Here is a 12,176-nt window from a genome sequence, read left to right as displayed (position 1 = left end):
TTTTTAGTATTTATAGCTTTTTAACCAGCAGACTCTTCTAGACTAGTTCAAAGAAAGCCAAATTACTGAAACTATCTTAATGTTTTCCAACATAAAAGTTACTACATTTTTTTTTTCAACATTTATTTATTTTTGGGACAGAGAGAGACAGAGCATGAACGGAGGAGGGGCAGAGAGAGAGGGAGACACAGAATCGGAAACAGGCTCCAGGCTCTGAGCCATCAGCCCAGAGCCCGATGCGGGGCTCGAACTCACGGACCGCGAGATCGTGACTTGGCTGAAGTCGGACGCTTAACCGACTGCGCCACCCAGGCGCCCCTACATTTTAAAAAATATTTTGAGAAAAAATGTGCAGTCGGTCATATTTTTATTGAATGTATTAAGAAAACAGAAATTCTAATCTATAAATCAGTCATAAAATACTTTTTGAAAGTACATCTTCATGTTAAATCGCACAAACCAGTGACTATCAACTAACGAGGGGTACATGCACAAGGCATGAATGACGTTAGGAATGGTAGTATAGAGAGGATAGAACCATTTTTCCCATACCATACACTAAGAAAGGTGGTATCATCCATTTCCAGTTATTCCTAGAGCTGTCCCTCCAGCTTTACACAGTGAGTCTTCCAGGCCCTCTACAGATGTTTCATCCAAAATATTCTTCATGACTTGAAGGCAGGGCTCATCTCTCCTTGGAGCTATAACTTTCTTCTTGCAGATGGCACACTTGGTTTCCTGAAACATCCTGACATCTCATACCTTCCAGTTCTTAAGTGAGGAGCTGTGGACTTTAAAATCTATGGTGAGTAGTCTGTGCCATAAACCAAACGATATTTAGTTAACAGCCAAGGATGGAACTTCCGTACTTAGCCTTACCTTACTTTGAACATCCAAGTATGGCTAAAACTCCCAATAGCTATTCATGAAAAGATGCAGTAGAAAGTATATTATTTCTAGTTGTCAATGCCATAGGAAGATCCTCCTGGTGTGTAGCTCTTCCCAATTCCCTTCCCTTGTCATGAAAATATAAGTAGAAACTGATTAATATGATATAATCTTAAGCAGGGTATTTTAAATATGGTCAACTATTCCCTGTTAGGTGGTTCCCATAATTCAGAGGATCTATAATACTAGGTAACCCAGGACTACCAAAAAACTAAGAGAAAGCAGCAATTTCCCCTTTAAACTGGTTAGTCCCTTCCCCTCAACTCAAAGTAGTTCTTGGTGATAGAGGAAAGTAGCTTAGGCTGAGCTTCTCTTATCCTCAGTCTCAAAAAAGAATAAGACATTCTCTAAGAAGGTTAAAATCCCCATTAATTAATCTAAATTAGCTTGGTTGTTACTGTTTGGCCCTTCCAGCAATATTAACCCCCAAATTTGGTGTGCTCCTATTGATAAAAGATGACCAATGCTATCTAAAGCTCCTTCCTGTAAGAGGAAGGGTCAGGACCATCTGAGTTGTGCTGAAATGACATATTTCATACTGGTTTCATTTCGCAAGGGACTCAAAGCCTTTCTTCTAAGACTGATCCCCCTAACCTGTGCTCTTGGTTACCCAAATCTATGCTGGAGCTCCCTCCAAGCTCTCAGAACTCGTAAACCTTTGCTGCAAAAATAGACTTATGGCTGTCAATACATCCACACCCTTTTAGGTCCACTGATGTTATTCACTCAGGCAAAAGATGAGGGCAAGGACCCACCAACATTTACAGCAACCTTGATCTCACCCACCAGAACAGTTGTTCTATATTTGGTAGAACTATGGATAGTGGGGAATTGCCTCCAGGAGACTATTTTAGATCATCATATAGCAGCTTTATGAACCAAGTCTCAGTCAAGAGGCATGGCCTCCCCCATAACTCCGGGTTACACTAATGTAGGCCAACAATGCAACTACATACTTACCAGGGGTGGGGCAGTCAGAGATCTAAGAAACCAGCCCTACATAATGCCCAAGGAGTAATCTGCTAAATGCTTCATACTGCCACTTGCTACTCAAGCTACATCATGATCATAAGGCATCCTAGATGAGGCCCACCCAACCTAACCAACTACTGGCTTTACTTCAGTTTTGGAACTTCCCATATCTAAAGAGCTATTTCCTGGAGTGCCTGGCTGGCTTAGTCAAAGCATGCAACTCTTGATCTTGGGCTTTTAAGTTCCAACCCCACATTGGTTGTAGAACTTACTTAAAAATTAAAAATAAAGAGCTATGCCCCAACCACAGGTCCAACTGTGCAAAAAAAGACCTGTGTCCATGTTCCAGCCTAGGCCTTCATGAGTACTTTGGCATCAACTTAATATTCAACTTATCCAGCTCTTCTCAGCCCCTATAGGGGTCATATAGGTCGTTAAGAAAAATAATGAGGCCTACTTCCAGAATAACTTTGAGATATCAGTGAAATCAGAGATGGTATCTATTTGTTCTTCCTGCCTATTCTTGATCTCCATATATAGCCACAGGTCTTATGACTTCTGAGGTGCCTAAGCTCTAAGTTCACTTGTAGAATGGCTCTCCAATATACAGTGATGCACCTAATATATACACTGACCACAACTTCTTGCATGACTTCATTGATAGGACTGTAGCCTGCTGAGTTGACAGCTACGTTATTACTTTAATATGATACGTTGTGAACACCTGGTCTATCCCCTTCTGCAACTATGCCCCCAAGAACCCCAAAATGAATATTTAGGAGCCTCAAGGTAGTAGTTTGGGAGAAACTTTTGTTCTGTCAAAGGGTGCATAAGATGCCCTCTCTTCAGTTTTAAGTTTCACCTTTCCTCCACTTGCCATTCCTAAACTGTTGGATCAAATTGAACACATCAACTAAGTACCCAAAGGATACTTGTTTTACATACCTTGCCCCTGACAGAGAATCCAACTGGTTCATCTTCCATATTACCACAGAGTAACTTAGATCCCCACTTCTTCAGAGTATCCTGTATTAATTATGTATCTGTACTAATTATGCCCTCTCCTCTTTCGATTTTCTATTTTCTTGTGCCCTTTGGTACCATAAATATAGCCAATTAAGTGCCTCTATAAATGACAAGCTGCACAAAAGGAACTCCATTAACACCCAGCAAGTCAAGATCCAGTGTATTGACCAGCACTAGGCCATAGGAAAGATCATTCAAGTGGAAGTGAATGTCCTTTCACAATAGGAACAGGAAGATTGCTATCAAGGCACTTCAACAGCAGAGGTTATCATACCACTGGTTTTCCAAGTCTGTTTTTGTTCATTCATATAAACATCTCATTTCTTTTACCACTCTGCTCTTTCCAGCCCTAGGAGAGATTATACCCCTCCTACACCCCAGTAATCTGTCCTACCAATCCCAGAAGATAGCTAGACTATGTCATGTGGAAAGCCCAGGATTCCATTATGAAGAGGAGGGTCTGAAGGAACATTTGTAGAAATGGTCCTTCCACCTTTAGAATGCCTTCAAGCATTCTTTTCTAAGCAATGTTTCCAAGCAACCAGAAATCTCTCACCATATTGATTAATAAACAGAAACTGGAGCTGAATAGTAGCACCTAGAATAAATCTGGGGGAACTACCAGCACAATAGTTGACTTCATAGTGAGCTCTCTCTGCTTGCTACCATGCTGAGAATGAATATTTCAAGGCAAGTTCTCATTTTAAACTTTGGCCTAGCTATCCAATCACCTATGAAGTATTACACTGGCTTACTGTGTTGTAGTCATTGAATAAATTGATACCTTAACATCTTCTCTGTGATATTCTCTTATGGAGCCTTGGAGAGATCCCTAAATCCAGTTTGAGATTCTTGGGAGCATTGATCATTTCCTCCCTTCACCATCACCTTCAACAAATTCAACAGAACAGATCTGAATAAGGTACTCACAGACTTTTAAACTTTAATAACTTAAGACAGCAAAAGAAATAATCGGTAAAAAGTACTTGAAAGTATATGTATTAACATTTATAACTATTCCACAATGTCTATATTGTATTATAGATTCTGATTTGCCAAAAAAGATCACATAAGGTAAATTATGTATGTGGTAACAAAATTATGATTCAGAAATAAAAAGAAAATATAACCATTTTGAGCTGTTTACAAATTTTTTAAATCATACCTGTAAACCTGTTATTAAAGTTTAAAATTTTTAACATAATCAACTCGAGAGCTTTATAATTTATCACGGATAGTCCAAACGCATTTGATACATTTACTTATTACCTTACTAAACGTTTAATAGAGTAAATGTCCTTTTTTAGTAGTTTGAAAAAATAGGATTCTGATCTTTTTTTATTGCTTTATGTAAAACAGCAGTGGTTACAGTCTTCCCTTATTTTAAGAAAAGCAATAAAATTTTGCTTTAAATTCTGCCAAATTAGCAGAAAACAAATTTATCCTAAATATTCTGAAACGTCAATGTTAGGTAATCAAATATGTGAAACTGTAGAGCCATCTACTGGTTGAAGTGTAATGTTACAAAGCACAACTATTCAGACTATTAACAGAGTAGGTAGGGAGTCATAGTTGTAAGAAATGAAAATATAAACGTGGGCAAAAACCATCTTGTCTAGGACACTGGTTTTTAAAGGCTTAATAAAGAAACCTGTTTATTTTTAGTAGGAAACCCAACATATATAACAAAGTAGGACTACTATGTAAAAGCTGAGGTAGGGGGCCTCCAACCCCCAATCTTCACTAATTTGCCCAGCAGAGGCCAGGCCAATGGAAAACAAGCCATAAGAGGTAGTCTGGGCAAATAACATTAACTGTGGTTTGGAAGGAGGCACAATGAGAAGGAATAGTATCAGCAAAGTTGTCTCTCACCCATCTTTGACCCTGGAGACATCTTAGAGACACTGGTGTACAAAGGATAGTGGTTAATGGGCACAGAGAACTGAAGACTAGGAGGGGAGGCACCTGAAAGGCTACAAACCTCTTATCACAGTGACACTGTTTATGTGCTCATATGATGCAACACTTTAGAAAACATTAGCATAATTTTCCTAAAAACGCAAAATAAGAAAATAACACATTTGCTTTTTTACCACAAGCCAATTTAAAAACTAAGTTTCTAGGTCCTATGGGCTTTTACCAGCCAGGCCCTAGACTGGTCTAGTCTCGGAAACAAGAGCCCAGTTTCAGGTCCCAGCCTCCTCCCTTCGAAAGGACATGGATGTCCATAGAATCGAGGCAAGAAACAGAGCTCTCCAAGGCCCCTCTCTGTGGCAGACACCCCCAACCTGGATAGCAGCTTATCAGCTAGGCTTGGGGTGACAGGCTGGAGCAAAGTTCCAAAGACTCGCAAACATTCCAAGGCTACATGAAGCACAGTACCCAGCCAGGGGGCATCCACTGGGCTCTCCCAGTTCAACTTCCACGGTGCATGCCTTTGGACAAAGCCATTAGTTTGCCGGACACAGCTGGACACTGCCTCCAGAGCTTTATAGATCTGAAAGTTATCATAGTGGTCGGCTACCTGCTTGGGCAGAGTGGCCACTGCATTCACCAAAGCATAGTCCTCTGCCTGAGCACGAACTGACGGCCCCACCAACCCTGGCTCACTGGGAAAGCAGGTAGTGCAGAAAACCGGATAGGTCCCAGAAGGATTTATTCTATTGGCAGTACACCGGTTCAAGAGGCCTCCCAAAGCATCTGCCAGCTCGGAATCTAGCAACTTAACCACCTTTTCATCATAGTAATCACAGTCCCAGTTGGGGACCCCCTGCCGAAGAAGAAAGTATCGGAAGCCATCCACAGTATAGCGATCAAGGCAAGTCCTGGGATCCACCACGTTGCCCAAGCTTTTGGACATCTTTTGGCCACAGACCGTCCAGTGTGAGTGGACATAGATGCGGTGTGGTGGGCTCATGCCGGCCCCTAAGAGGAGGGCAGGCCAATAGATAGCGTGGAATTTAAGAATGTCCTTGCCTATGATATGAGAGGTGGTTGGCCACCAAGATTTGAACTCAGCATTTGGGTAGCCAATTACAGTAAGGTAGTTGACCAAGGCATCCAGCCATACGTAGATGGTCTGCGAGTCGTCCCCGGGCACAGGAATGCCCCAATGCAAGTGGCTGCTCCTTCGAGAGACTGACAGGTCTGGCAGCTCCTCCTCTAGCCACTGAAGAACTGCGTGATGAAATGGCTCAGGAGTGATTGCCTGAGGGTCGCCCCGCAGCCACTGCTGAAGAGGCTCTCGGAACTGAGAAAGCCTGAAAATGTAGTTTTCTTCCTTGGTCCAGACTACGGGATGCCCACTCTCTAAAGACACAGGACACGAATTCCCCGAGGAACTCGGCTGCCTGGTGACCTTGGCCTCAGGCAGGAAGCACTCTTCGGAGGCGCAATACCAACCTTCATAGAGACCCTTGTAGAGCAGACCCCGGGCCTTCAGCAATCCCCAGAAATGCTGCACAGCGATCCGGTGCCGGACTTCGGTGGTACGGATGAAGTCGGTAGAGGAGATGCCAGCCTCCCGAAAAAGCTGCTGGAACTGGGCAGACACTCGGTCGCACAGCTCGGTCGGGGCCAGGCCCGCAGCGGCTGCTGCTTGCTGAATCTTCAGGCCATGCTCGTCGGTACCAGTGGAGAATCGCGTGGCGGCGGCGCTGGGAACTCGGAGGCGACGGTGGCGGCACAAGGCGTCTGCCAGTAGCGCCGAGTACAGGTGCCCGATGTGCGGCGCCGCGTTCACGTAGAAAATGGGTGTCGTGAAGAAAGCGCGCGCGTCGCGAGCATCGTCGCGGGCACGGAGAGGGGCCGAACTGTAGTGGCGGGGGGTAGAGTACTCCAGGAGCGAGACTCCTCTCGTTCCCGGGCGTCTTAGCAGCCGCAGGGCAGAAATCTGCACCATGATGCCGGCCTAGCCGCGGCAGCGGAGGGGGCGTTCTGGAAGCACGTGTGAGGAGCGCATGCGCAGCCGAAGTGCACCGCCGCTTCCGGCCGGCCGGAAAGCCAATGAGGTGGGGTCTGCAACGCCGGCCCTCTCCCGCCCCGCCCGCGCCTTCTCTCTGCGCCCGCGTTGGACGTTGGGGCAGTGAAAGTGGAAGCGCGTGAGAAAGCTTAAAGGAGCTGGGTTTAGGAGAGGTTCTGAAAGCAGATAAATCTTTCTCTGACGTCCTATGCCCCTTGCTTTGGGTTGTAATTTTATATTTGTGGATCTCTTTTCCTCTCTAGGCTGACTTGCTTGTGAGGCAAGAATTTTATGTTCAGGCATTTCTCAAACCCAGTGGCCGGCACGTTGCTGGACACAACAGTATGCGCTTTACATATGCCCTGCTCAATGTAGAGTTCTGAAATATCTAAATTTTATCTCAGAACGTAGCAGCTAGACACAAGAAATCTGGAAGAGGGAGGTAGAAAGTAAGAAAAATAATTACCTAGAGCACTTGAGGGAAGAGTAAGAACATGCAAAGTAAGGGAAATGTTTTCTCTAAACACAATCTTGAATCAACCAAGGATGTAGATATCTTATGTGCCAAAGATTATTGAGATCCAGAGAAGTGAAATGCAGGCTGTTGTCACTGATAAGGAAGAGTCAACCTTCAACTTTATTTCTCAAAGTAGTTAGCAACACTTCTAAAGCAGTGTTTTGCCAAGTTTGCGTTTAGTGGTGGAACTCTACCTCTTTTTGGGTGAATGCTTCTGGAGCCCAGAACTGGATTAATATTAATCCTTGCTTCATGAAACACTCTCATCTTTGCTTTGGTCTATGACTATCTTTTTTTTTTCCATTTAATTTAAATACTACATTCATTTCATAACAAAATGCAGTGCAACACCAGTGAACCCACAACCCAACCTAAGAACTAGGTGTGGTTATCTATGTGTGGTCCCAGAAGAACAGCATTAGCAGCACCTGGGACTTTGTTAGAAACGCATGTTTTAGGCCCCACACCCAAACAAACCCTTCCACCGATTCTGGGGGTGGAAACCAGCAGCCTAGGTTTTAATGAGCTCTCCAGGTGATTCTGATGAAGATTCAAGTTTGAGAACCACTGAACTGGAAGATTACCAATGATTTAGATCTATGTGCTCCTTTTCTCTCTGTTTTCCTCCCAGAGGTAATCATTGTCCTAAGTTCTGTACTTTTCCATTATTGTCATCACAAGTTAGTTTTAATTGTATTTAAACAGTCTAAAAAAGGATATACTACATGTGGTCTTCTTCCACTGGCCATTTTCACTCAACATTTTGTTACTAAGATTCATCCATGTTTCTTTCTATAACTCTAGTTACTTCATTTTGATTGGTGAATAATTTATGAATGGGAGCGTTTGGTGAGTTGGATCTTATTTATGTGGTGATATGGAAAGTGGATCAATCAAATTCTCTATAGATGTTACAATAGGAACAACAGATAATTCTTTGAGTACTTAGTTGATATGCTCTATTTGATCTAGCAGTTTATGAAGGGAAAGTGAAGAATAGGTAAAACCTAAAACTGGAGGGTATATACAGCACCCTCCAGAACTAGGAGGTAAATTCAGATTAAATGTCTGAGAAATCAAGTTTTCCAGTAGTTCTCCACCCCACACCCCTTTTCCATGGCATTAATTCTTTAGCATATGCAATATGTAATTTTTCTCCTGTTTCAATCAGGAAAAAAAACTCTCAACCCCCACTACTCCTCCATTACTTTCCTTCCCTTTATAGCAGACTCCTTAAAAGAAATGCTTATTGATGCACATCTGAGTGGTTCAAGTTGTTTGCTCTTAAGAATAGTACTACTGTTAACTTTCTTGTATAAATCTTCTGGTACTTACATGCTAAACTTTCTCTAAGTATGTATCTAGGAGTAATATTGCTGGATCATACAGTATGTGAAAGTTCAATTTCACAAGATAATGTCAAGTTGTTTTCCAACATGGTTAAGCAAATTACACTCCCATCAGCAAAATACAATTAAAGAGGTCTCTCCAATACTTGATATTAGCTACTTCTTAATTTTTTGCCAGTTAAATAAGTATAAAACATTATCTCACTAATGTTCATAGAAACATTATCCCCAATAGCCAAAAGATAGAAACACCCCAAATGCCTATCATCTGATGAATGGGTAAACAAATGTGGCATATCCATACAATGGAATATTATTCAGCCATAAAAAAGAATGAAGTACTGATAACATGCTATCACATAAGTAAACCTTTAAAACATTATGGTAAATGAAATAATCCAGACACCAAAGACCACATATTGTAGGTTCCACTTACATGAAATATCCAGAATAGATAAATGCATAGAGATAGAAAGGAGATGAGTGGTTGCCAGGAGCTGGGGGAAAATCGCAATGGAGAGTGAATGCTTAAAGGATATGGGTTTCCCTCATGGAGTGATGAGAGAAATCTGGAGCTAGATAGTGATGATTATCATACAGTATTGTGAATGTACTTAATGCCACTGAATTGCACACTTTAAAATGGTTAAAATGATCAATTTTATGTGTATTTTACCACAATACAATATAATCTCACTGTGGTCTTAATTTGCAATTTCCCAAATAGAAGGTGAAGTTAAGCATCTCTGTGTGTTTATTAACCATATATGTTTCCTTGCCTGTGAAGTGCCTATTTATATTTTGTGTCTGTTTGTCTATTGGCTTTTTTTTTCTTTATTTTCAGGTTTTTATATATTCTTGATGCTGTTCCTTTATTGGTTGATATTTGACAAATATCATTTACCAAATTGTATCTTGTCCTTTCACATTACACTTAATAGAAATTCTTAATTTTAATATAGTAGGATTTATGAAAATTTATCTTATGATTGTTATTTTATTTAAAAATTTTTTTAATGTTTATTTATTTTTGAGAGAGAGAGAGAGAGAGACAGAGTATGAGCTGGGGAAGAGGCAGAGAGAGGGAGACACAGAATCCAAAGCAGGCTCCAGGCTCCAAGCTGCCAGCACAGAGCCCGACACAGGGCTCGAACTCACAAGCTGCGAGATCACAACCTGAGTCGAAGTCAGACACTCAACCGACTGAGCCACCCAGGCACCCCATGATTGTTATTTTATGATTAATGATGATTATTTTCTGATTTTCTTTTTGCTTTAAAAATAGTTTTTAGTGGGGCGCCTGGGTGGCACAGTCGGTTAAGCGTCCGACTTCAGCCAGGTCACGATCTCGCTGTCCGTGAGTTCGAGCCCCGCGTCAGGCTCTGGGCTCATGGCTCAGAGCCTGGAGCCTGTTTCTGATTCTGTGTCTCCCTCTCTCTCTGCCCCTCCCCCGTTCATGCTCTGTCTCTCTCTGTCCCCAAAAAAATAAATAAACGTTGAAAAAAAAAATTTTTTTTTAATAAATAAATAAATAAATAAATAAATAAAAATAGTTTTTAGTACTCTTACATCAGAATAAATATTTATCCATATTTTCATATAAAAATGTAAAGTTTTCTTTTGATGTTCAAATTCTTCATGTAAAATTGAAATTTTTATATATGATATGAGGTAGGGATCCAATTTCATCCCCATATAGATAATCAAATGTCCCAGCTCCACTTTCTCCACTGACCTGCCATGCCACCTCCCTCATATATTAAATTTCCACATATGCAGATTTCTGTTTCTGGGCTTTTTATTCTGTTGTATTGGTTAATTTGTCTATGTCTTGCTAAAAAACAGATTTAATTACTATAGCTTTATAATAAGTCTTAATATATAGTTTTTATATCTCCTTATTCTCCTTCAGAAGTATCTTAGACATTCTTGGTCTTTTTGTCTTCCACATATATATTAAAATCAACTTGAGGATGCCTGGGTGGCTCAGTCAGTTAAGTGTCTGAGTCTTGATTTTGGCTCAGGTGAAGAGTCTTACAAATTGTGAAATTGAGCCCCACATAAGGCTGTATGCTGACAGTGCAGAGCCTGCTTGGGATTCTCCCTCTCCCTCTCTCTCTGCCCACACCCCCCCGCCTCAAAATAAATAAATAAACTTTAAAAAATCAAATCAAATTAAATCCACCTGAGAGATTCCATGCGAAAACTCTGTTAGGGATAAGGTCACCATTGCATTAAATCTACAGCTCAATGACAGGTGTCAAGGAATAGCTAGAGAGATAATTACAATATTAAGTGTTCCTAAAAATGTCTATGTATATCTCTCCATTTACTTGCCTCTCCTTTCACGCTGTTCAGTAAAGTTGCATAGTTTTACATATACAAGTCTGGCTTATATTCAGTAGATTTATTCCTAGAAACAACATAGTTAATTGATAATGTACCTGTTTTCCTTTTCTGAAAATTATGGGGGTTTGTTTGTTACTGGTATATGAAACTGACAAAATCTACACTATTCTGTTTGAAGAAAGAGTGGTGTGATGGACCCAGACCCCTGCCTGCCTGGCCTCTCCTCATGATCAAAGCCCCCTCTCTTCCAAAACTGACACCACTTCGGAACCAGGGAGCTCTGCCACACATAGTTTGAAAACTTCTAATCTAGAAGAATGAACAGTTAAGAGTAGTCAACAATTTTTTTAAAGAATAATAATATTGTGAACTGCTGGACAGTGAAAGATTATAGAGGCATTAAAAATTTTTAAATATGTAATATGAAGAAGCCAGACTATTGAGAAAAATAAAAAGTAAAAATAAAATCTTAGTCTATACAATGATTAAGTACGTGATGAGTATGGCATTTCTAATCATTAAAGAAAGGCTTTTTTTAGGGTGCCTGGTTGGCTCAGTCAGTTAGGCATCTGACTCTTGATCTCAGCTGAGGTCACAATCTCGCAGTTTGTGAGTTCGAGCCCCACATCAGGCTCTGTGCTAACAGCATGGATTCTCCTTGGGATTCTCTCTCCCTCTTTCTCTGCCCCTCCCCCACTTTTTTCTCTCTCTCAAAAATAAGCATTTAAAAAATATTTTTAAAAATACCTCTTCCAATAAGTAGTGCTTTCAATAAGTCATTAATTACTTAGGAAATTTGACTACATTATGAAACTAGCAGTGCATTAGGTTAAAACTCAATGCTAGCCTGCTAGCTTATGATGTCTAAGGACATAAATTGGTATTTTTATCTTTGTGTCTACATGTGCCCTAAATATGTAGTCAGTGCTCCATAAAAACTTGTTGAATTATTTTTGAATTTGCTTCTTTGGATCAGGGCCACATAAAATAAATTGGATTTAAAAGTTACTATTATGGAATGATTTTGTAAGGCATGGACTGGATAATATGTAAT

The 12,176-nt window shown here is 40.9% G+C and overlaps 2 protein-coding genes across 2 annotated transcripts in view; one reads left to right on the top strand and one right to left on the bottom strand.

Moving 5' to 3' along the window:
- BOLL (boule homolog, RNA binding protein) overlaps positions 1-12,176 on the top strand; it is a 73,541-nt gene that overhangs the window by 58,595 nt on the left and 2,770 nt on the right. The window contains exons 12-13 of the transcript XR_006713078.1: positions 722-805; positions 3,765-3,868. The gene's annotated coding sequence lies outside the window, so the exon portion shown is untranslated. The remainder of the gene's footprint in view (positions 1-721; positions 806-3,764; positions 3,869-12,176) is intronic.
- Positions 3,865-9,493, bottom strand: MARS2 (methionyl-tRNA synthetase 2, mitochondrial). Its single transcript, XM_045480630.1, has one exon. The coding sequence runs from the start codon at positions 6,845-6,847 to the stop codon at positions 5,066-5,068; it is 1,782 nt and encodes a 593-aa protein (XP_045336586.1). The 5' UTR covers positions 6,848-9,493; the 3' UTR covers positions 3,865-5,065.

This window comes from Leopardus geoffroyi, chromosome C1, assembly GCF_018350155.1.
Source record: "Leopardus geoffroyi isolate Oge1 chromosome C1, O.geoffroyi_Oge1_pat1.0, whole genome shotgun sequence".
NCBI classification, from domain to species: Eukaryota; Metazoa; Chordata; class Mammalia; order Carnivora; family Felidae; genus Leopardus; species Leopardus geoffroyi.
Note: the sequence above shows the minus strand (reverse complement) of the source record. Positions and strands in the feature narration are given on the sequence as shown.